Source organism: Sprattus sprattus (genome assembly GCF_963457725.1).
Source record: "Sprattus sprattus genome assembly, chromosome: 11".
NCBI classification, from domain to species: Eukaryota; Metazoa; Chordata; class Actinopteri; order Clupeiformes; family Clupeidae; genus Sprattus; species Sprattus sprattus.
In genome coordinates this window covers 8,505,820-8,532,120 of record NC_137909.1, presented here as the reverse complement: position 1 = coordinate 8,532,120, position 26,301 = coordinate 8,505,820, and the positions used below count along the sequence as shown (strand labels likewise).

At 46.1% G+C, this 26,301-nt stretch overlaps 1 protein-coding gene across 1 annotated transcript; it reads left to right on the top strand.

Annotated features, from left to right (window-relative positions):
- Window positions 1–1,909: 1,909 nt before the first annotated feature.
- Window positions 1,910–26,047, top strand: specc1lb (sperm antigen with calponin homology and coiled-coil domains 1-like b; the record flags this gene model as incomplete). Its single annotated transcript, XM_080847771.1, is given in 17 exon segments — window positions 1,910–2,014; window positions 2,018–2,064; window positions 10,776–10,971; window positions 11,087–11,213; window positions 11,393–13,095; window positions 13,292–13,499; window positions 13,707–13,780; window positions 13,924–14,099; window positions 14,378–14,547; window positions 14,938–15,047; window positions 17,492–17,570; window positions 18,232–18,297; window positions 18,544–18,706; window positions 20,394–20,496; window positions 25,075–25,191; window positions 25,379–25,438; window positions 25,926–26,047. Coding segments are annotated over 17 exon segments (3,594 nt in total). The 3' UTR covers window positions 26,016–26,047.
- Between the last annotated feature and the right edge of the window lie 254 nt (window positions 26,048–26,301).

Here is a 26,301-nt window from a genome sequence, read left to right as displayed (position 1 = left end):
ATAAACCTACTGTATACTCGCTACTGTAGGATGATTTACAAACAAACCTGGAAACATTTGAGTAACATCTGCAAGAAAGAGATTGAAAAGGAAAGAAATAATCCTTTTTTTGGGTTTGCATACTGTTCTGACCGCTGTTAAAATGAAAGAAATACTGAAAAATATCTTCATGCTTCATATCATAAATAAAATGTCACTTTTTGTTTAGCAGTGAAACCAACTGTATACTGTTGGAGTGCATTCCAAAATATACATTTTGAAGGAAATGTGTCTCTTTGTATTTTTTTTCTGTATCAGACTTTGGAGTTTGGATGGAGGAGTTGAGACTAGAACCACATACAGTAAGTGTGGGAAAAAAGAATGTGTATACTGAATATCATAAAGAACATCCCTACCCACAGCACAGCTTGGACCACTGTGACTGTGCTGATGTCATCACGACCTACCCTGTCTTGTGTACTGTACAGATACAGTAAGTCCTAACTATACATGCATATTTTAAAAACTCATGAAAGGGCGATCAGGCGTAGTGAGAATGAAAGCTTGTGCATTCACCATTCATCTCAGACCCTTTGATCTGGATAATTGGAGGCCATTGAGCGTGAAACTACGCCCCTGTGTCTCTGCTCAGAGCACAGTAGTCCATCTGGTTCCCGACCATCCAGACCTGACCTCAACGCATCCCTAAATAGACAAGCATGGGGAGAGGAGAGCTTGGGTGATGTCCCCTCCCTCAGCCTTTGGGTATGAGCTCTAGAAATGTTCCCACAGTGCGTGTTCAATGTTTGGCACAACATGCGTTTATGTCAGACTACATGATCTATGTGTGTGTGTTATTGAGGATGTATGGGTGAAGGATACGTTTTATGATTTCATATGCTAGCTAAATAAGTATGGGAAGAATTGTACAAATGTGTCTCTCTTTAAGACAATATGTGAAAGTTTTGGGCAATTTTCATTACTACCTCCAAGCTGACTGGTCAAAACAATCTATGAACTCGTGATATGTGTAATTTAAAAAGGATGTGTGAAGAATATCTTGACTATTTGGCCATTATTTGAGTATGTATCAATTAATTCATCCCCTGTCACTGTAAATAAAGAAATAGAGACTTGAGATAAGAAGCACAGTGCATGTACTTCTAAGTTGCTATTGGCTTTTTCTCATTATGTGGAAGAGTGAAAGGTTCTACGTACACCAAATAGATTTATATTATATGATATCTATTTGTTTAAGTGAAGTATTTTATGTCTGTCCAATTTTCTATGGAGATTCAAAGAAAGCGCTCTATCTGGAGCAAGAACTGAGGGGGATTTTGACAGTAAATAAATAGTTTGGAACCTCTCATAGTCATAGTAGCTTAGACAACTAAGAACATTTTTAGGCATTAGGCATCATTCAGTGGGTTACTGCACATTATTGCCATGTTATTTTGTGCCATGTGTTTGACCTGAAGCAGATCATTGTGCACACCATGACTAATTGACCTCAGAAAAAAACATGTTATATAGGCCTACAGACCTTCAATCTAAACTTAAACATAGGCTATATCTATTCAAATCAATGTAACAGTTTCATACAGAACAACCTTTGTTTCCAGCAAAACAAAATAGGTTTATTTAGATTTCTTAAGGATTTTACTTCTGTTTGTATAGGCTATGTAAAATTACATGCAACTCTATTTCAGATGAAGGTGCTTAAGTTTTGAATTTCCTGGTGTTTATTAGAATATTTGCTGTAGCATAGACTGCATAGTTCCACTGAATAATGGGGCAGAAATAGGACCATTAACCAACAGTAAGTACGTGATGCTATTCTGGTAGTGTAAGTGGATATGCCTACCTACGTATGCTTGTAACGCTGAATGATGTGCACATTCAAGACAATCCAGAGCGAAGCTCATTAGCGATGGCTTTCAGGGAGTTCAGGGAGTCGATATCCCACAATTCCGTGCGTTTTCACTACGATCAGAGAGCCGAACGCTCTAGAATTGAGAAACATTCCCTTCTCCCCTAGTCCTGTCAAGAGATGGATAGCGTATGCTGTCGCCGGGTTGCTTTGCGGTGTGTGCAAATTTTAACAACACAGGAGCGTACTCTCGGTTATCTCTCCTTGTAGATAATCTTTTTGAGGGTGAAAGGGAACAAACTAAGGTAACGTAGATAAAATGCCTGTCTTGTGTTTGAGACTTCTGTAGCCGTCTGTACTAGCTATCTGTACTGCTGTTTGCATGCTGGCAATAATGTCTGGGCCTAACAGTTATTAAAAGTGAAACAACCCGCTGATTGAATGTTTTCCTAGTTTTACCCTAGCTTTGACACGTAGCTTGATCTGGCGAACTTGTTTTCAGTAACCTAGGTTGTGTATATTTTGTCATTAGCGGCAATTTGCTTTGGCTAGTCTGGCGTCGTGTCTTGTTTTTCCTTGATTTACGTCTGCCGGGTATCGTTAGGCTTAAACCTGAAGCCTAACTTTACCTGAAATATTGACTAGAAATGACTGTAACCTTGATATAAAGATCATATGAGTACTTTCGGGGTGTGATAAATGACTATCCACTCATCAGATACCCGTTCCCTGCAGTAAGTTAAACCTTAGAGATTGCAGTTAAGCTATGTAGACAGTGCCACCCCTCTTTTTGGATAAATCCACCTTCTCCGGGGCATGTTTTAGCAGTAGTGTTAACCAACCAATGTCTTGACATCCCACTTCAGTCAGTATGGTGGACTGCCTATGAACTCGAAACTAGCCCTTTTGGTCAATAGTTTATTTTGCTTGCCCTCGCGGTAACCTATATGGGTCTGACAAATATTGTTCAGGCCACCCAGCTGAGCCCAAAGCTCATACCGGTGTGTTTCGGTTCCCACCCAAATTTTTCACTTTCTGAAAAACGACTCCTTTTAAGACTTAACTGACACTTTCTATTGTGTCAACCTTCTAGGCTACACTCATTCATGATGCCTATTTGAATAATGGAACATGGTTCTTTGGATGTATGTTCTTTTTGTTTTATCACTATATGAATAGCACTGGCAGCTAAAAAGCAAGTTTTAAACGTGGGTGAGGCCTGTTTAGTAAACTCCCATGTTGATTCTAAGAGTGCACAGCACATTCCACCCCTCACAATGTCCCAAAACATCCTAGGCATCCTCATCCCTGTGTAGACAAACACAGGGGAGGCGTGACCTCACTATTATGTCAGCCCATCCAGCATTCATTTCATTTGGGACCCTGTCACACTCACTGTGAACAGAGTGAATAGGGTCATGTTTAGGAGCAAAAGGTGGAGTTTGATGTCCAGGGAGCGTTTTAGATAATAGCCAATGTTTATTGTACTATCTTGTCTTGGTTGTGATTGTGTGTGTGTGTTAATGGGTTGTTTCATGGTTGAGCATAATACACATAGGAAAGGGATTACCATATTTCAACATAGACATAAGGAATTTCTTGGGCTGATATGATCACCTCCTTCCTGCAATCTTTCAACCCTCCTTATTCATTGGCACAGCTGTGTCAGAGTGTATTCCAACTGTGCCAGCCCTGCCACATGACTCCGCTGATTTGCCCAAGAGAGAGGACTTTGCACACAGACTGGCTAAAGTGTCGACTGTCCTGTCCATCTATCCTGTACCACACACATGAGGTTTCCATCAAGCTGTTCCAAGCTGAACCTCATTTCACCACCATGGCCGTCTGTGGACACAGCCTAATGACAAGCTTGTTCATGGTTTTGGCCCAAGAACGGTCTCCTCAGAGTGGGCATCTCTCTTTCTCTTGATCTCTCTCTCTCTCTCTCTCCCCCTCCCCCTCTCTCTCTCTTATTTCCCTTATTCTCTCTATACTAGGTGTATTACCGCATGCCAATACAAAAACATGCCTTGAAGTGCGACTACTCTGTCTGGCTGTACAGCTAGCTGATATGAAATGCAAGAGTGAACCCCTAACTGACTGAGGCATCACTGCCTGACCATGCTTAGGACAAGCTATGCCGTCAGTATAGGACTTTAGCATTTTGAATTGCTTTTTCAATCTCAGTGTGCATTTTGTTAATGCCCCCCCCCCCCCCCCTTGCCAAAGCATATTTATAGATTAGTGTACCCCCCTCTGGGAGCTTTGATTGAGATATCTGCTATTGGATTTAACGAGGTCGGGCGGAAACAGTGGTCGTCGGACGCAGCGGGGGAGCCCTGACCCAGATGTGGCCCCGTCTCCCGGACATTCACCTCTGAACAGGACCCCCCCCCCCCCCCTTGCCCTGGACCAACTCTTCTTATACTGCAACCTCTGTGCTTGTTGACCAGATTGTTTCTAGTCTTCTTTGATATTCGTCCCAATATGTTGGGGAACTCCACAACAAAATGGTTGTTTACGGAGAGTCAGATAACGGAAGTTCAGATAATGAACTGAGATGACAACACAATAGGATCGATTCAATGTCAAGTCAATGTCAAGAGATTGCAGAACAACATTGAAGAACTTCAACCAAACCTGTAATATTAGCTCTGTCTTCATCTTCTCTGAGATAAAAAGAAAAAAACATTGATGTCAGCAATTCACAGATCTCTGAGCAAGTAACTTCTATTTTGGAACAGTGAGGGGAGTTCTCATTTGTTCAGGACGGTATGTCCAGGAACCTCAATCCCTTTAACCCTGCTCTTCTCAAAGGAATGCACCTTCCAAGTCCAGGCTCCTCACTGGCCCTGTGCTCTTATGACTTTTCTTATGTAATATGACTTATAGCCTGTTCTCACCTGTTTCAGTCTCCTCTTGATCTGGGTGCAAAACACTTCTTTAGAGTGGAGAGTATGAGTGGCGCCAGCCTAGCATGGGGCTGTTTTGATATTTGACGGGACTGATAACTGTGAAAGTTTCCTCTGCAGCAGTCCAATGAAAAGCATTCCTGGCCGAAGTCTGTTTTCCCCTCTGCCGTAATTGATGGTTGTCTAGTCTAGTAGATGGGGCCCACATGAAATTCCCATGGAATAGGTAAAAGAGAGGCGTGTGTGTGCGTGTGTGTGTGTGTGTGTGTGTGTGTGTGTGTGTGTGTGAGGTGTGAGGTGTGAGGTGTGAGGTGGACTGGTATTTTTATATTGTGTTTTTCACTGTAGGAACTCATGGGCTGTTTTTAGGGCACTGGCATCTTTAGACTGTTTTCCACTGAAGGAACTGCCCCCGTGTAGGACCTCTTTCAGGGCTGTTTTTGGGGATGAATTAAGTTCTAATACATTTTGTGTGGCCTGGAAAGGGCTCCATTCCACTTGCAGTTATTGGTTAATTGCGACATGAGTGGAAGTTTACAACAAGCACCATTTTTGAAATCTGCAGGATCTACTAGGTTACGCGATGAATACAGCCAAATAAAATATAGCCTACATAGTAGCTCGATGAGGTAACGGTGAATGAACACAGGCAAAATGTCAGCTGAAATATAGCCTAGGCTTCAACTAATCATAATGGTGCTGGTATATTTATTTATTAAATAATTACAGCTGCCAATGAAGCCATTGCATTTTACAGGAAATGTTAAATTCATGCTGTTGGGGACTTCCCACAGCAGCCAACTCTCACCTTATTCATACAAAATAAGCTAGCATAAGTATTATAACAGGGTGCACTCCAACCTTCATACTGATACATAACAATACTTAGATAATTAACAACAACAAAGATGCCTTTGTGAGCATTTCACTGGGCTTTTCAAGTTGGCACCTTCCTTCTTTGGTGTTTCCATGAATTAGGCACACAACACCTCCTAAAGGCTCAACAGTGGGGTCTGATGTCCCAGCCCCAGCCTCCTTCATACTCACAATGGGTTAGGACACATGGCACGTTGTGACAGAAGAGCAAAATATTGGACTATGTCACTTGTAAGTCCGAAGGTCTCGAAAGAGCCGTTCCTGTAAACATGTGCCCCACCTGGGTAGTATGCAGAGTTCCTGCAGTGGAAAAGCACCTTATGCACGCTGTAGAAATACTCCAGTGAATACATCCACCCAGTATGGAACTGAGTGGATTTAAAAATCTTGGCTAGCTTATAAAAACAATAGCATCACCTAGGATTGGCTCTTGAATTTGGCCCTAGTTCTTGGCAATATCACTGGAGCTCCTCCTAGTTTGTGCTAGAGCTGAAACACTGGACAATATGCTAAATATTTTTCCTCAAGGCCTCCCCTAAGGGAGCAAGTTGTAAAGAGCTTTCGCAGACACGACTTTCATGCGTGATTTGCTGCTCTTAGATCGCGTACAAGTACAAGTTGAGGCTGGACTGAAAGAAGTCAAGATGAAGGTCGACGTTTAGTAGGTCAACAGGAAGTTCCATTTGTGTGCTCTTGGCTATTGCAGTGGCCCTCCCTGCCATTGTGACCTCTAAACAGACAGTCCCTGTTTTTCCTGTTCTTCAAAAAACAGCCTGGTCGAAGAAACGTTCCCCCCTGTGTTGTGCATTAGGTGTCCCCCCCCCCCCCCCCCCAAACAGTCTCTCGAGGAGAAGCAATTTGGCATGTCTGTCTCTTCCTCAAAGGCAAATAAACACACAAACCACTTTAACACATGCGACACACTTGCAGGCACAACATCTGCTATTTGTGAGCTTAGCTTGGAAAATAATGTGTGTTTGTGACTGCGTGGAAGCCAAGTGACTGTTGTTGAAGCCGGGGGAAAAGGTTGTCTGTTGAACTTGTCGTTTGGAGTGTGTGAAAAAGTATTATTCCTTTGTCCTGTGAACAGACAGGTGGTCCCATGGTGAGGAAAAACCTCAGTTTCAGTCACTCAGTTTCAATCTCTTTTTCCTTGCCTGGTGTTGTAGTCAATTATAGTGAAAGAAATATGGGTTTTTGGAAAAGTTTTTAGAAATAAGTTTCTTTGGAGTGTATTATGATAGACTTTGCAAAGATATGATTTTGATCTAAATGGTATCCCTAGATTTTATTCTCTATCTTTAATTTGTCTTAGTTTTTAGAGACAGACTAGTACATTTTAGTGTGTTTATACAAGAGATTTTGAATTGTCTGGGACCACTGTATGCTCCACAACACAGCTAAAACGAGACAAGAGGAATCAATGTCAATGTTTCTGCTTGAACCACGCACACACACGCACGCACAAACATGCACACAAACAAGCTGAGATTGCACCAGCCAAATTGTGTTCCTCTACGCTGCACTCACACAAAGACCTATTAAGTGCTCCCTTTCTCCTCAGCCTCAGCCTCAAAAGGCTTGCTGTGAACTAACTGTGTGTGTGTGTGTGTGTGTGTGTGTGTGTGTGTGTGTGTGTGTGTGTGTGTGTGTGTGTGTGTGTGTGTGTGTGTGTGTGTGTGTGTGTGTGTGTGGGGGGGGGTTAATACCTGCTTTACATTAAGTGTTGGTATTTCAGTGGTCTTGGAATGTAAACAATGGAATGTGAATCAGTGTCAGGTGTAAGTGTGTTAAGCTATACAGCTGTTAAAAACATGCACTACGTTTTCTGTGGAATGTGTGTGTGTGTATCGTGCAGGCAAAAGAGACCGAAAGATGGAGAAAGCATTGGACACTACCTCAGTCAATGTCTTCTTCAGTGTAGCAAAATGATCTTTTGTGCGTGTCCGTGTGTGTGAAATTAGAGGTTGTCTCAACCCGCATCTGAACAGGTGGTGATTGTTCGTCATTGCACCTGGCTATGCATCAGTATGTGTTTATTTGTGACAGCTGAAGGTTATTGCTCTTCATAGTAAGATTGTAATGTTTGTCAGATAGATTCTGATTTAAAAAGTTATCTTTTCAAGGATAAATCCTTATTTTTAATGGAAATGAATGTGAAAAAGTGTGTGTGTGTGTGTTTAAAGTCATCATCAATGGTTTTATTGTGTGTGATCGCATATCTCTTAGTAATCATAGTGTGGTTTTTATACTCTGTGTGTAGTAGGGATGGTCCAGTGGGCCAACGGTTCGGCCCATTAAACAGTGAGCTATTTATTTAGCCTTTAGATAAAGCTTCTATTCAGAAAAATGGTAACATGAATGACTAGGCCTGGTTTCTGTCTCAACTTCTGGATGTAAACATTAATAACAAATGAAGTGACTTGCTCTGGAGGTCCAACTATCAGTGGAGGAAGCTAGATAGGAAGTCTGTGTGAATTTGGTTTCAATTTCTGTCTGTTAGGTTTCACAGAGCTTTGCTGCTGAAATGTGTGTGTTTCATCAGGTGACATAATCCTGAGTCAGTAACCACCGAATAGGACGGCACATTTTTGGCATATTACTCCCACTGCTTTCGTTATTGCCTCTGCCAAGGAGGTCATGTTATTGGTGCAGTTTGTTAGTTTGTCCGTCTATAAGCAGGATTACTACCGGCTCAGGATCCATGAAACTGGGTGGAAAGGTGTAACAAAAGTGTGTTGTCAGTGCACAAAGCGCTGATAGGCTCCAGGAAAATGTTTCTTTGGATCTGATGTACTGCGTGTAGGCTGCAGAACAATATTTAATCAAGTTTTGAAAAATTAAAGGAAAAGGACAGACATCGTTATACCACGATTCACGTGTGCAAATTTAACCGTAGGGGGCGTACTTAACATTTTGACATAATTCTGTGTACCGCTGCATCTCGAGTGTGTAGTAGTGTTTTGAACGTGAGACTGTGTACTTTTCTGTGTGTGTGTGTGTGAGTGAGTCGGTGTAAGGCTGGCGGTTTGGCAGCAGTGTTGTGCACGTGTTGGCTGCCCAAACCTATTTCAGCTGAGGAATAGGCCTATTACCTTGAATCCTCCCCGGCCTCTCTCCCTCAGGGCATCTGGAATCTCAGCTACGTTATGATTTTTCAGGCTGTTGTTGTCTGGACAGGCCTCTTAGGAGGAAATACCAGCAGCAGGCACCCTGGACTCACACACACACATCTTTTAGGCCTGACGAAGATCAAGTCTTTGGTGGCCTTGGTCATTTCTTTGTAGTCTATTATCCAGAGACTAGACAGGTTATCAGTACATGGTTGTCCGTATATGTTTCACTGAATAACTTTTTCTCATGACTGGCTGCAATGGTCTCTCACGTGGTGTTTTGACCTGTGTGCGCTCCACTGAGCCAGGATATTGTTTTTTTATTTTTTGTTTTTGTTTTGTCTTCAGATGAGGCAGATCAACTTCATAGGGAAGTTGGAGAGAAAGAGGGAGCGAGAGAGAGAGCAAGAGCAGCAGAAAAAGAAAAAGGAGACAGAGATAGACATTCCCAGTTGTGTGGCTGTTGTGTTGTTTTAGGATGTGGGGGGGCATATGGTGACCCTTCTGGGAGGTGCAGACAGCTCTGCCCCAGGTCAAAATTGTGGGCTTGCTTGAAGGTTCTGAGATTCTGGGTAGAAGTTCCAAGTCTACCCCCTATAATCATTGTATTGACTCCTGACTGACCACCAACACGGAGATTATTCTATACCTCATCCTGCGCTGTATATCATGCCATGAGTGAAGGACCGAAGGGGGAATTCACCTTCTCACACCATGTCTCTCTGTGTTGGTCCCTCTCTCTCTCTCTCACAAGCACACACACTCCCATGGCAAGCCCACCAGGCTATGTAGAAATAGATTTGTGATCTTGAGGTCTTGAGCCTGCAGCTTGTTTTCTCAGGGCACCATTATCAGACCTCTTCAGACAGCAACGGCCCGTCTGCCCCAAGCAAGCCTTTTAAGGCCACAGCCCAAATGGTCTACTCTCCCCTCTCTTCCCCCCTCTCCCTCTCCCTCTCTCTCTCCCTTTCTTGCCCTCCGCCCATGATGATGTGATAAGAGAAGCAGCTCCGTCCGGCCCGGAGCCTCCAATCAAATGGATTGTGTGTGTTCAAACTGCTGTCGGTTTTCCTCACACCCTGTGTGAATGTGTACAAGAGGGAGTGAGAGAACGCGTGTTTGAACATAATGCTTTAGGGGACTGTTGAGGTTATCCTACTTTGGACACGCTTAAGAGTTATTTGTCAGTGAAATGTGTTCTCCTAAGAAAACCACCTTTTCCGGGATGAGGTAAACTGCTGGAGCACTCACTAATAACGTAATCCACAAAAAATGAATGCTTTAAGGAGTGATAATTGCCAGTGACTGCCTGGATCGTGTCTACTTATCTACTAGTCATAGCACTTGACAATTTGATTACTACTGTTTGTAAACTGGCGTGTAATTAGCGTTGTGAGCTGTGAGCGCTTGAAGATAAACAGGAAAAATAAATGAGCCATAATGACATCAGATACCCATGTGAATGTAGCCTAAGTGCTTGTGTTTCAAAAGTGAATTGTTCTTGTTGTATTGTCACTACTTATTAATGTTTAGTTTTGAGATGGCATTGTTGCCGGTTGCATGTAGTATAAAGACCGTGTTCTGTCACATGTTGTCTCTTGAGTCAAGCATCCCCTAATTGATTTTGACTTTGCCTGATGATCTGCATGCACTTGTTTTGTTCATTAAATATTCAGTCTGGTTACATCTTGCTTAATATTTTGATGTATAATGACCAATGTGACTCAAGTCCACCATCCAGTGGTGGTCTGTTGAACCAGTGCTGGGGTCCTCTGGGCACTAACCTGAGGGTGTCGGTTTAGTCAGTCAAGAGTGATGGCACTATGGGCCAAGAGAAGCAGGCTGATACTACTTCTGCCAGTACAGATGGGCAGAGACACAACAACAGCCGGAGCAAATATACTAACCTTATTATACGCTAGGTCCTGTTTTCAGAGCATGTCAAGCTGTCCTTTAAACAGATTTATGAATGCTGACCTTATTCTCATGGTTAAATCTAACACATACTGGCTTTTATTCCCCCAGATTGCGCTGTAAATGTATCAAAAGTCTGGAACCCGGCATGAAAAAGGCGAGCAGGCCGGTGGCTGCCACCACCAAGGCAGCAGTGGGTGCTAAAACACAACTGGCCGAGAAAGGCAAAGCTGAGGGTGCTGCCAACAACATGGGCACAGGGGGCAAGAGCACAGCAAAGACTGCAACTACGGGACCTCTATCGAAGGTAAAATTCCCCTTTTTATGGTGTAACCTGCCATGTGGATATTTAGCATGTACCCCAATTAAATGTGGTTATTGGTGCAGATTGGTCAATTATTTGAACCTCTCTCCTTTGCCAGACAAGAAGCAGTGATGATCTGCCAGCTGTGACCACTGCTGCAGTAGGAACCAACACTGGTGCCAAGACCAAAAGGACCGGCAACCCCGGCACCAGTAACCCAGACATCAAGACCAAGACCACCTCAGGTGACCCTTCTTACTTTCTTTGGTGGTCAACTGGTGTCCTTTGATTATATTGAGGGTATCTAATGGCAACTCCACATTCTGTCCTTGTATTACTAGTTCTGACTTTGTTTCCTGCTCAGACTCTCTGTTACAGTATCTTCCTTAAGTGTGTCTCATCCTCACCTCTTGTCTCCAATTAGGCTCCATGAGCAGACGTGGTACATCATCCCTATCGAAAGAGCCCGGCTCCAGCCGCGAGAGCCTGAGGGAACGCTCCAGAGCCAGTGCCACCAAGAAGGCCTCGGGCCCGTCTGACCCAGCCGCTCTCCCTAAACGCTCCCGTTGCCGTCAGCTGGCCGAGTCCGATTCCGGTATGAGCAAGTCCCGCTCGGAGGGCCAGATCAGCCAGAAGGCCCTCCTGGAGGCCCGAGTCAAAGACCTGCTTGGCTTGGCCAAGAACAAAGACTTGGAGCTCCTCCACCTGAGAGCTGAGCTACGAAACATGCGCACCCAGCTTGGGCTGCGTGAGCCTGAGCCAAATGAAGCTGAATGCGTTGGTGAGGAAGCCAGCGGTGATGCGGCCAATAGCGGTGAAGGGGATGGAGCTCCAGCGGTGAAGCCCGCCCTGGAGAGAGTGCCCACTGCCCAGATCAGTGCTGCCGATGTGGAGTCGACACTGCTGCTCTTGCAGGACCAGAACCAGGGTATCCGTGGGGAACTCAACCTGCTTAAGAGTGAGAACCGCATGCTGAAGGACCGCCTCAATGCGCTGGGCTTCTCCCTGGAGCAGCGGCTGGATAGCCCAGATAAAGTCCTTCGCTGCACCTCCCTGAGCCCGGACCCCACCATCAGCAGTGGAGGTTGCAGCGGAGGTACCCTGGCATCTTCAGCAGAAGGCTCGGCCAGGGGCTCCACAGAGGACCTGTTGGCTGACCATCGGCGGCTGCGTCCACTTTCCCCTGAGGCGGCTGACAGCGAGTGTAGCGAGGTTTACCAGCCTGCCACCTCCAGTGACGACGCACTGGACGCCCGCTCCGTCTCTTCGTCCGAGTCGGAGGGAGGTGGTCTTCCGTCCTGCTCGTCCCCCTCCCGCTCAAGACGGGGCAGCAGCGCCGAGGGCAGCGAGGTGTCAGTGGCCTGCCTGACAGAGCGCATCCACCAGATGGAGGAGAACCAGCACAGCACATCCGAGGAGCTCCAGGCCACGCTGCAAGAGCTGGCCGACCTGCAGCAGATCGCCCAGGAGCTCAGCACCGAGAACGAGCGGCTGGGCGAGGAGCGCGCCCTGCTGGTGGACTCGCTGTGCCAGCAAGGCGAGCGTCTGGACCTCTACGGGCGCCAGTTGGAGCTTTTCCGAGGCCTGCTGGACGAGCACCGCGTCCCGTATGCCAGCGACCAGGACCTGGACGCCCACAAGAGCGGGCGCTACGTGGAGCTCGAGCGGCGCTACGGCGAACTCGTAGAAGGAGCGCGCTGCGAGCGCGAGCAGCTCCTCGGGGTGCAGCAGCAGCTGAGCGCCGCGCTCAAGATGGCCGAGCACGAGAACGCCGACGCCCAGGGCCTGGTGGCCGCACTCAAGGAACGGGTGCAGCGGGCGGAGCGGGTGGCCGATGGCGAGCGGCGGGAGAGGGAGATGGCGAGGATGGAGCTTGACGCCCTCAGGGTGGCGTCTGGTGGGGATCAGGCCGAGCTGGCCAGGTGCCGGGCCCAGCTGGAGCAGGAAAGGCAGAGGGTGGCCCAGCTGATGGCCATGCACGGGGCCGGGGAGAAGAGCGACATACGCCACCTGCTGGACAGCGAGAGGATGGAGAAGGAGCGGGCGGAGGACCGGGCAGAGGAGCTGCAGGAGGAGCTGGACCACACCAGAGTCCAAGCAGCACAGCTCCGCGACGCCATCAGCAAGGTGAGGAGCAGTGAGCTGTCGACACAAGAGCATCAGCACACACAAGGTTATATTCTGTCATGGTAGATATTAAACCGGACAACCATAAATAGTCAGACCGTAAAAGTTCCAACACTGCGAATTCCACATGTGTCATATTGTCTTCTGTTATCACAGTGTTGATGTGTTTGTGCTTGTGCTTGTGTGCCCCACACAGCTGGAGGGTGACTTTGGGGCGTTCCGCGGTGAGGTGCAGCATCAGCTGGCGGAGCAGAAGCGTGCGCTGGAGAAGCAGCGGATGGATCTGCAGGACAAGGACACGGAGATCTCCAACATGAAGGAGACCATCTTTGAGCTGGAGGATGAGGTGGAACAGCACCGAGCCGTCAAACTCCACGACAACCTCATCATGTCGGATTTGGAGAGTGAGTTCCACGGGCAGTTGTCTTTTCTCTGGTTTCTTCATAACTCTATCCCTTCATCAAATAAAAAATATTATACATCTGTTTATTTATTATTTTGGTGTTGTGTTTGTTATATATATTTGTCCAGTAGAGGGTGCTATCTGAATGGGCCTTGGCTATTTCTGAGTGCAGGTGGAGCTGATTATTGTCTCTCTTCATGTCTCTTAGATACAATCAAGAAGCTAACAGACCAAAGATATGATATGGATAAGGAGATTAAAATCCTCAATCGCAAAATACGGGTTTGTATGCCTTACTAATTCATGTTGATCATCTAGAGGAAGCCTTTTGTAATGTGCAGGATGACCATATCCATGTGGAGTTTTTAGAATATCAGGTGTGTGTGTGTGTGTGTGTGCGTGTGTGTGTGTGTGTGTGTTTACAGGAGGAGTCTGCTGAGTGGCGGCAGTTTCAGTCAGACCTGCAGACTGCAGTGGTCATTGCTAACGACATTAAGTCTGAGGCTCAGGAGGAGATTGGGGACTTGCGACGGCGCCTGCTTGAAGCTCAGGAGAAGAATGAGAAGATGAACAAAGAGCTGGACGAGGTCAAGAACCGCAAGTAAGACTGCACGAAAGTGGAACTGAAAGTGTGTGTTTGTGCCAAAGCATATGTGTGTTTAATTTTAAGTTTACTTTTGTGCTCGGCGCATACTGTATTTACAATGTCCCAGAGATGAACTCAGGCGTTTTTTTGGTTGGCTAATTCTACAAATATATGTATCAAAATAAACCTGCATAACTGTGCATGCGTTTGTTTGTTTTTATGTGTAATGTGTAATGTGTGTGTAATGTGTGTGTGTGTGTGTGTGTGTGTGTGTGTGTGTGTGTGTGTTCCAGGCAGGGTGAGGAGCGTGGGCGTGTGTATAACTACATGAACGCTGTGGAGAGGGACCTAGCTGCGCTGAGGCAGGGCATGGGTCTCAGCCGTCGCTCCTCCACCTCCTCTGAGCCGTCGCCCACCGTCAAAACACTCATCAAGAGCTTTGACAACTCCTTGCAGTGTGAAGGTGAAAAGACTTCAACTCTCTCTCTCACACACACACACACACACACACACACACACACACACACACACACACACACTTAGTCACACTTTTACACACACACGTGCTTACAAATAGCAAGTCTGAGATGCTCTGCAATACAATGACAGAGAAGCCATACACAGATCTGACTTTCTAATCACATTTGTTCCCCTTAGTTTTTAATAACAAGTGTGTTATATTAATTTTGTGTGTGTGTGTGTGTGTGTGTGTGTGTGTGTGTGTGTGTGTGTGTGTGTGTGTGTGTGTGTGTGTGTGTGTGTGTGTGTGTGTGTGTGTGTGTGTGTGTGTGTGTGTGTGTGTGTGTGTGTGTGTGTGTGTGTGTGTGTGTTCACTCGTGTCCGCTGTTATCAGGACCCGCCACCGCTGTTGTGCCTGCCGTTGCCACAGCATCCATTACTCGCACCCCCCTGAGTCCGAGCCCTCTGAAGACCCCTCCAGCTGCTGCCATCTCTCCCATACAGGTGAGCTTAGGTCACAGGGGTCAAAAGGTCATAGTCAAGGTCGTGGTCGTGGTCATGACTTCACCTGTAGAGACTTAGTCTACCTGAATGTGAGGAAGACACAGAGATTTGATTTTAGTCCTATGGTATGTGTGTTAACTCATATCAACAATAGTCTTAATCTGCAAAGCCATCTCAGACAAGTAGTAGAAGCCTCACATTTGCACTAGAAGAATGGTGTACATTAAACGTCTCTCGAGTAAGAAAGTCTTTTTTTCTGCATTGGGTTGGCGGACTTGAACCAGCAACACATATGGATCAGACAAGAATAACATACTTGCTTTTTTGAGAGGGAGAAGTCAGCTAGTACAAGCTGGCCTGAGTCCACTGCGAATCATATGGCATCCCTCCCCTCGCAACTGAACCACATGGAAGGTCATAAGACAGGAAGGTACAGTGGATTCCTGTGTCTGTTGCCTTTATCTCTGTGAGCATAAACCTGACATGATATGGTAGCCATGGTGTTATGAAAGGAAGTATTCTTGCATGAAGCTCGTAGGGGGAGGCCGGTCCATTGTTGTTTAGGGAAATGCCATAAGACACAAGTTCCTGAACTTGGATTCAATTCATTTCATTGTCCGTTGTAAACTCCTCATAGTGTGGGTTTACGTGACAAACTCACCTCATGACCTTTTGTTTGTAAGTGTAATCAATGTGGCTTGACATCCTAATGGAGTCAGCAGATGGAGTGGATGCATGCTCACACAGTAGCCTACACACACTACTGGTGCTGCTTCCGCTGCTGCCATTGAGCTCACTCTCCCACTCCTGTTTATTGGTGCGTCTCTCTCCCCAAAAAGCTTGCACTTAAGCCACTTAAACTGCAGAGCCTCTCACTGTGTGGATTGAGAAGAGAACAGCAGAAGTGTGACCGGACGCTTGTGGGTTTCCCCTTTTTTCTCCAGTGAGCGCTTCTGGACAGAGGTCCTCTGCCGATGGCTATGGATCTCAGTACACGCTTTATTTTCAAGCCCACCTTCATGGGACAAAATAGGATGTTTGTGCTCAGAAATGAAAAAGAAAAGGGGATATTTATAGTTGTTTTCTCTAGGACCAGGGTCTGAATTCCCCTGTTTTTGTCTCTGGGAGAGAGTGACAGGACTCTCTGGACCATGTCGAGTCCTCTCGACCAGGGTGGATAGTGGTGTAGCTGTCCTCGTGGATTGTAGCTCCAGGACACGGACTGTACCAAATATGACCTTCAGGAAGAGAGTTCAGTTATGAAATTCAACGAGTTTGGTCCATGAATAAGAATCACCGAAGGGCAATCTTCTCCCAGCAAGATTCATATGACCAGGAAGCGCTACAGTCTGTCATGGCTGCTCATTTTGATGTTCATAAAAGCAGTGCACAGGAAAATGCGTGACCTTTCTTTCAGGAAGGTCACGCAGGTTTATTAAAGATGAAATATTCAGCAGTATGTCTCCATGCATCTGGGCTTATATATGAGGAAGGTGGAGGGGGCGGGATGAACGTATAGTCTATATGACGGGCTAGAACACAGTTTGCTCTGAGAGTCCATACCATTAGAGATTCACCCAACTCTAGGGGAAATTAGTCTCTTTATTGATACTGGATATAGACAAAAAAACATTCAAACTATTCCATGAACTTACTGGCGTTCAATGTTTTGGTGAACTTGCGTATAATACGCCTTACCAGATTTCATGTTCACCCACATATCTCCATTCTCAGTCTGGTGAAATCGATGACCGTGAGACACAGTCTGTTTAATTAGGCACGTCTGCTGCAAGGATGTGTCTCTACATTCCCTCAATCTGACTGATGATTTCATTTGATTTCACTTCGGTAATGATCCGAAAAAGGAAGACGCTGGCCCAAGCGTCTGACTGAGACTGCACAGTAAAGCCAGGATGCCCCACAGAGCTGAATGCTTGGCATACCTCTGAGGAGCGGCGCGGACCATCTGCGTGTAATTAAGTTAGGGAGTGTGCGTAAGCGTCCCAGCAGACGTGATGCCCTACATGACCACAGGGCATCGAATCCCACTCATTTCGACTGCGTGATGAATATGAGCATTGTTGGTTTAGAACAAACACTGCCTTATGATTGCGTGTTATTCGCTGTTTTAAAGCTAAGTAATTGCCGTCATATTTATAGCACTTTATTGCTCAAATGTTTCATGTGGGCTTGGTCACTTTTTCACAGCAATTTATATGAGCAGGAAGTCTCAATTCAGTATCTCTAAAACCCTCCACTGTCTAGGAAGTTTGTCCATAACACGCTGTGCCAAACTGTGTGCCTCTCCTCAATGCAACCTTTGCCCTCCATTTTGGGTTGGCTGTGCATTAATGCGCACACACAGGTTTGCGTAACTCTAAATTAGGGTTAGGATATTTATGATGCGTGGACATCGCCTTGAACTGTGCTCTGTTTGTTTTCAGAGGCACTCTGCATCCACGCCCAAACCCCTCTCCTCTCTGGTGGACAAGAGATCAAGCTACTCAGACCTCAGTATCCAAGGTATGTTCTTCATCCCTCACACTCCACTGGGCCCCACACATACACACACACACACACACACACACACACACACACACACACACACAAAAGCAGATGTGAATACTCTCTTAGGAATCTGAAACAGGTGTCCACTGCTCACCTCAGATCTTACACAAACCATACCATATGTGTGTCCATATACACACGGCTTAGGCACACAAACCACTCTACTGTTTACTGAATTAGGGTTCAAGAGGGCTGGGTCAGAATCCAAGTGTATACCAAGTGTTTGGTTGTATGGACACTGTCTTGCACAGACAAATCCCAACACAAAACAATTCAGCATTCATCGGTAGCCAAAATCCGGCAGCTACTCATGTAGAGAGCTGCTTTGTGCGGCCCTTGGGTGTGTGTTGTTGTGCTGTGTGGGTGTTCCACCATTTTGTTATTATGCAAACGTCAGCCTACCTCAGGCCTCTAGCCCCTTCACTTTAATATCTCACCAAATAATACAGTTTGAATAAAACACTGAGCCTATACAGTGGCTCATAACGCGAGGATGGTTACATTAAGTGTGCATGTGTGTGTGTGTGTGCATCTTTCTCTGTGTGTGTGTGTGTGTGTGCGCGTGTGTGTGTGTGTGTGTGTGTGTGTTTGTGTGTGTGTGTGCATGGAAACCCAGCAGGAGACCACCTTCTCCGTGCTCCACCAGGCACACGTCCGGGCTCTGCTTCCAAGTCCATCTCAGGTGTGTTTTGCATTTGGGGTTTTATTATTATTATTAGGTTTCCTCCGGTAGGAGGCAAGTCTGCAGCATGGATTTTTCTATACAGTGACAAATTGTCACAAAAAAAACATTTTTCCCTGGTTTGCAATGTCTGGAGGAGGAAACCGCCATCGCTGCTTGCAGCTATATTTATTATTGTTGTTGTTGTTGTGTGTATTTGTCTAAATGTGTATGAGTGTTTGTTGACGGCCCTGTTATGTTTGTCAGTATCTCGACGGAGCAGTGAGGAGCTGAAGAGAGACCTGTCCGTCACAGAAAACACTGGCTCGACCCCCCTGATTACACTTGGATCCGCCTCCCCTCAGCTGTCACTCACCTCTAGCGCCTCCCCCACAGCATCAGTCACACCCACAACCAGAGGACGCTTAAGGTATGTAACAAAAACACCTGGCCCTGTGTTAATCAGGCAAGCCATGGGGCTGTAACGTCAGTGCAATTGCAGCTGCAACAATACAAAGGCAATTGCCTGAAACTGGATCAAAATAAATTGCCTGCAACTGGAAGATAGTGAACTGTGAGCATCTAACTCTCACTAACAACAACCAACATTTCTAACTGTGTGCTGCGTAGCAGTAAACAACCCAAGCAGTGGAGGCTGATTGATTTGTTGAAGAATGGAACATAATTGACCCTAATCAGTAAATATGATCAAGTTATTGCTATTACATTTTGAAATATTTTAGGATTATAAAATGTCCCCAAGTGCACCAAGTGAAATTCTGTACAAACTTAGTCAGTGTTGTCCTACACATAGTGTAATCTCCCAAAGTGGAGTGCAGGTCACAGAATTATCATAACATTATCTGTCCAATACAATACTCGGATATACTTGTGTAGTCTGAGGGCTTTGGGATGAGCTGTTTGGAGTGTCCAAATAAGAGGTTGTTGTTCACACTTTGTAGCGCTTCACTTCTGCTTTTTCTATTTGCCTTTTCATTTTCCTTTTCCGACTTGAATGTGTGTCTGTCTATATTTGTCTGCAATCTTTCTCGTCACCCACCTTCTCTGTCAACTCATGTCGAGAATCAACTCATGTCTCTGTGTCTGTCACTTCCTGTCTGACTTCCTGTCTGGCTTCCTGCTAATACCCTCACACCTGTTTCTGTCAGTCTGGATCTGCCCGTTTATCTCCCTGTCCATCTGCCTGTCTGCCTATCAGTGAATGTCTTAATCTGTCTTCTTCCCGTCTGTTGCGGCCATGACGGTAAGAGCTCCAGTGCCTGGTACAGTAACTCTCAGATAACTGTCCTCAGTGGAGCCTCATGAGTACTACATGAATGAGGTTTGTCAACAGGTTTTTACCCCGGCTGGCTATGCACTGGCTATAGATGCTTGGTGTTGCGTAACGGCAGGTATCCACTTTCTCATGGCGGTGACTGGCGCATTATCAGAGCCCAGGAATGATGGGAAGGCTGCTCCGAGATGAATGCTTTTCAGGAGGGTCGAGATGAGCGGGTGTGGGCGGCTGTTTGAGAGAGAGAGAGAGAGAGAGAGAGAGAGAGAGTGCATCACAATCGCTGTAATTCGATCCCGGCCCTTAGTGCACGCTGAATGGGCATACAGTGCAGGTAGCAGCTAAATGGGCAGAAAGGAGAGACCCTGCCTGGGTCACCCCTTTATCTTTATTTCCCTCTTTATGCTTCCCCAAAAGACCCCTCCTCTAAGCCTCCAGTATGTTCCCTTGCATCCATCATTCTCCCCCTCTCTCAATTATTGATGTCATTTTTTTCCCCCCTCATCATTCCATGCAAGGCCATGACGCACCGAGAGCAGTAGCAGTGTTAAATATGCATCAGTTATGATAAGCTTATCATCACTGCCTCAGCCTCAGGGAGTCCAGCGGGCAGCATGACGGCCTGTCTGTGTAATAACAGCCTGGATGACTGGGCCATGTCACACACTGAGTGTAGTGGGTCAAATAATGATGGGCTTGTTGTGGAATTTAGGGGGCTGTATTGATTGTTGTTGTGGTATTAGAGAGATCCACAGTTAATAACTTTGTGTGTGTGTGTGTGTGTGTGTGTGTGTGTGTGTGTGTGTGTGTGTTTGTGTTTAAGGGAGGAGAGGAAAGACCCCCTGGCAGCCCTGTCCAGGGAATATGGCGGCTCTAAGAGGAACGCTCTGCTGAAGTGGTGTCAGAAGAAGACAGAAGGTTATCCGGTATGCAGACATCCAAACACACAAACATGACCCACATGCAAACAGTCTGAGGTTACTGTTGAGATGGAGAGTTTAGAGAGCTCTTCATGCATTATGTTTCATGCACTCTTGTATTTATCAAATTACTGCATTGGATGGCCATTGATATTCAAATGCAACGGGAGTGCACCTAGACTACTAATCATAACCCAGCATTTCCTGAAGCTGTAGTCAGGCCCACACTGGTCAGAGGTGTTGCCAAGAGGACCACACACACACACACACACACACACACACACACACACACACACACACACACACACACACACACACACACACACACACACACACACACACACACCGAGTGATGGAGAGAGAGAATGAAAGTGTTTTTTCTAGCCATGTGAGCTGCAGACTGCTTCCTTCCTCTCTCTTCTGTCATTTCCCTCACTGGCCCTTAATGTGTTTACTGATCAGCCAAGACGATCGAGCAGCCCTGCCGCGTTGCCGTGGTTCCCATTGAGGCTGGCACCTTCTAGGAAGTGTGCCAGATTTTACTGCCCGTCCACACACACACACACACCCCACACACACACACACACACACACACACAGACACACACAGACAGCGGGGGTCAGTGGCCCGGGCTTGGCCAATCAGGAAGGAGTGCGTCTCACAAGGGGTTCCGTGGGGTCATGGGAGAGAAATCTGCATTTTAGGTCACCTTTTCCAGGGGGAGGTATTTTTAGGTTGCCTTGTTCCACTTAAAAGTCACTCTAGATTAATGGTACCTTGAGGTCTCTCTTTGTTGTCCTTCTCAATGCAAGGGCAGTCCACCTTTCTTGCCAGCTTAAAATCCTATTATGCAAGCTTTTGATCCAGCAATATACCATCTCTTTCCCTCTGTCTCTCTCTCTCCCTCTCCCTACTTCCTTCGTCTGTATTCTGCCTGTCTTTCTTTCTTTCTTTCTTTCCTTCTCCCCCTCTCTGTCTCCCTCTCTCATATGATGAATGATAATGGGCACGGTGACGGTAATGTGTTCACTCCAAGTGCTCTGGCCGTGTGCTTAGAGTGCTCTGCTCTCTCTGAGTCACCGCGCAGCGCCACTCGTCCAGGCCTCTCTTCCCTCTTCTTCTCCTGTTTTCTGCCTCTTCTTCTCCTTCTCTTTTTTTTCTCCCCCCGTTTCCACACAAATTATCTTTCATGCGCTCCACATGGCCTTTCCTGCTCTTACGTACACACACACACACACAAACGCTTCCCATTACCGCTCCAATCACCAGCACCACCAGAGAGGCTCAGGAGCGGCTGTGTGTTTGTGTGCGTAACATGTGTGTCTCCGTTGTTTGCATGACTCATTGACTCCGTAGCAACATAGAGCGTTTGCGAGGACATTAGCGTGTTCCAAGAAGTTAGACTGGTCACTTGAGTGAAGGCATGTGTTTTCTGTTTTTCTGCTGTTTGTGTTTTTGTCACTGGATGGAAAGTTGGCTGACACGGTCTGGTATACCTGATGGATGTGGAGAGGTGAAGCTAATAAATCGGATGTATTCTGCATACATGCAGTTTCCATGATGAGAGTGTTTTCGTTGCCTTCGTGAGCTGGTGGTTGCCATTCAGTACCCAGTTAGCTGATGTGTCCGCTGCAGAAGGAAGGATGGACGGGTTTTCGTTTTTTCTGCTGATTTTATGACTGCTCAGTTAAGGTCATGTGACCCCAAGCCCTCTGTCTGGGCCTATGGCCTTCACGCCCAAGACAGAATGTTGTTATGGAGTGTTCAGTAGTGGGTTGAGTGTCTGAGAACAGTGGAATGTTCCAGAACGTCAGAGAATGTCCATAGCACATATTGTACCGCTAGTTTTAATGTTTGCCATGATGAATGCTCTCCGCTGCAAGCCAGCTAGCTCAAGGGAATCATTTAGCAGAAAATGCTGATGATCCACTGCAGATGCTGGCTTTGTCACTGTACGACAAGGTGGAATTTTATAGGGCAAATTTTCCATTGGTGAGGGAATGCTGCTTGTGTGAAATGTGTGTCTGTGTTTTTCTTGTGAATCTTGAGTTGTAAGGTTAGTCTGAATGTAGAGCATGTAATCAATTCATTCCTCACATCTTGTTCCAGCATGATTTCAACACACACATGTGCTGCAAATAAATGCTTTCCGTTCTGGAGCTGGGAGCAGCAGCATATCTGTTGCTTTCTTTTGAGATCTTAACTTTGAGGAACCTTCTAGAAGGGTACGCTGTGGGATGATGTCACTGTCACACACACAGCATGAGAGCAGGACTCAGGTCTGGCACCTCTAATGAGTGTGTGGGTGCCCTCGATGAACCCAGACCCATGAAGTAATCGCCAGTGTGTGTACCCTGTAGGTGTGTACCTCTAATGAGTGTGTGGGTGCCCTCGATGAACTCAGACCCGTGAGGTCATCACCAATGTGTGTACTCAAAGGTCTGTAGAGTTTCTGCTGATAAGCTCCTAGTAAGGTAGTGGGCAGAAACTCAATTTGTAGTTTCAAGTTTGACTAACTACATGATTCCTTGTTGACTGAATGAAGATGTTGTATTGTTTGTTGATCTGTATCTGCCTTTTATGTGGTGCTGTGTCTGTGGATGGCTGCCATTTTAATCTGATCATACACATCCATGACACTGTGTGAGATGGCGAGAGCAGGAGTTGTGAATTGTTCAATCTCTCCCTCCCCTCTGGCTCTTGAGTTGTGATGACAGGAGATTAGAGCCTGCAGGAGGCCCTCTGTGGAGCCTGTGATGAGAACAGTGCCACAGAGACTCTCGCTCAGCTCTCGGCTCTCCCGCTGATCTGGGATCAGCTAGCCGTCCTTACACAACGGTCTCCTGCTCAGTCTCCATTTCCTTTCCTGCTGCCCAATGGCTGGAGCAATTTTCACCATCCACTCCTGGTGGTGTTTGCCCTAGTGTGACTTTTCGCAGAGCTCTGGTTCACCCAGCAGGGAAATGACTCAGAACACCTTAGTATGCATCTTTGCTTCAATTCCCTTCCCATCTGTAGAGATCATGTCTAGTTTTAACGACGATATAAAACCAGGCATTGGACACTAATTAGACTGTTATGACCGGCCTATAAAGTTGTTTGTTTGCATGCAAGATGTTGTTCTCCAAGTTCATGTGCAGGATTGACTGCTTTTGTGTCTTTGCATCTAATTCATAGACTGAGAGGTTGTCTGTCATTTTCTGTGCTTGAACTTAACAAATGGTTCATGATTCTTTTGTATGTTTCATGCAAGCCAGTTGGCACATTTAAGATAGTTTAAAAAAATAATAATGTTATTATAAATATTCACATCTGGTTGTTGAAACTCCTAAAATCATGCATTGTGTTTTTAATTGCTGATAGTCTTATGTCATAGTTTAATTCCCACATGCAAGCATTCCTTGTGACAGGCCATTACATTAGTTCTCGGCTGAATCATTTTGAAGAATTAGAATTTTGAAGAATTGAAGATTTCCCTTTCAGTTTCCCATTCCTGACACTATCAGTCAATGGCCTGGGAACTTTGTTCACGCATAACACTTCTGTGCACAGTGTTGGGAAGTGACGCAATACACGTAACGGCATTACGTATTTAGAACACAAAATATGAGTAACTGTATAAGGATACAGTTACAATTAAAATTAACATTTTAGAACATGTATTCTGTTATCTGTACTGGAACACATTTCAAAAGTAACCCTCCTGGTACTGTTTGTGCAGTAGTTGGCTCCAATCATAAATGCTCAAGTTTCCATTAGGCAGCCATTAGAAGTCACTCTCCAAAGCCCCTGGAGTGTGTTTCAGAAATGACCGCATCGGCCAGCTGAAGCCTCTTCATACACACATTTGTCTGCATGAAAACATGTCTCTTGCAGCTCCAAGAGTGCGCCATAAAGAGATGACAATGCCCACTAGCCTTTGCCAAACGCCAACTCATTTGAGTGTGTGCGTGTGTGTATGCGTGTGCGTGTGTGTGTGTGCGTTTGAGTGAATGACAGTGCAGATACATTATCCTTGAGCAAACACAGCAATAAAGCAGGATGTAAACATACGTGGCACACGTGCACACACAGCCGTACACACACAGCTAGTACACACACAGCCGTGCATACACACAACCACCATAAGCCACTCCCTACGAGCAGGACCTCTCCTGTCATCTGAGTGGTTGACATTCGGCAAACAAACACATATGGTTGTTGTATTTTCTCAGTTGTTTGGCAGACAGTGAGTCAATAAAGACCTGATAAGCATCCACTCTGGTGCTCAGGAGACAATAACAAACAAGACCGCAGTGTCACACAGATCCACTGCTTTGTTGGCCTTCGGCAGATCAACATTGGGCTTTCCACAAAAAAATACAATTTAACGGCTGATTGTTTCAGATGGCTTTATCAGAATCCCAGATAGTAGAGTATTCATTTTGACAGCGCTTGAGTTACAACACTAGACGGTCGTTAACATCTTGTTTGATTATAGCAGATGGATGCCCAAATGATTATATTTACTGATGTTTGTCTGGCTTTATTTATTTAAGCCTTCACACACTCACTCTCTCTTTCTCTCCTTGCTTCTTTCTCCAGAACATTGACATCACTAACTTCAGCAGTAGCTGGAACGACGGTCTGGCGTTCTGTGCGGTCCTCCACACATACCTCCCAGCGCATATCCCCTACCAGGAGCTCACCAGCCAGGACAAGGTCCGGTGTCTGCTCACCGCACGCACATCTGTATACACGCACTCACGCACAATCACACAAACACACACACGCAGGCTCTGACACCGGTTAACAAAATACATTCTGAATCTACATGTGTGTATTTCCATTTTGATCAAACAATAAACAGTCCTTCTGAATGTCGGTATCACTTCTGCTTCGTCCACAGAGGAGAAATTTCACCCTGGCCTTCCAGGCTGCGGAGAGCGTGGGGATCAAGTCCACACTGGTTAGTGTTCAACTCGGCCCCTTCATAAATACTTCACCGCACACCTACCTGCTGCTATTAACGACATGTTTAGATCCTACTGGTTATACTGTGAGAATGTGTAGCCTTTATTTGGGCAGGGGAGAGGCGCAACTGCGTCAAGAGGAAAGACGTAAGCATTCTCCTGACTCCTGAAACTGTCTAGGCGTCATGACCTTAAAAGACTATGTGCTCACACACACACACAGACAGGGGCGCTGGGCTTATTTACGGTTGGCGTCGCACAGACTGTGGTCACCCTGGTCTGTGTCCCTGAGTGACACACCATTGTTCATCACTGCCACTCACCTGCTGTTTTTTTTCCTTTTTTTACTCCATCCCTCTTGCATTGTCTGCTGTCTCTTCTCTTCTCCCGTCCAATCTTCTCATTTCTCTCAATGCACACACCTTTCATTGTCCCTCCCTCCCTCTCTCTCTCTCTCTCTCTCTCTTTCTCCCCCTCTCTCAGGACATTGGTGAAATGGTGCACACAGAGAGACCTGACTGGCAGAGTGTCATGACTTATGTCACAGCCATCTACAAGTACTTTGAGACCTGAAGACCCAACCCACCCCACCCCGTTCCTCCGACCACCACCATCCAGAACCAACACCACTATCCAGAACCTCAGAGACGGCGCCCCCTCAAGCACACTTCCTGATAACAGGACCTCTAACAGACAAAGCAAGCAGACTTTAAGCAACAACACTGAAAACATTAAAGGCTTGGGCTTCCAAGGTGGTTGTGCTGCACGTGTGGACTCGTACCTCCTCAGCCTCTACTTCCTGCAGCAGTGCAGAGCTCCTGCACAGCAGAGGATGCATGCATCTGACCGCCATCCCGCT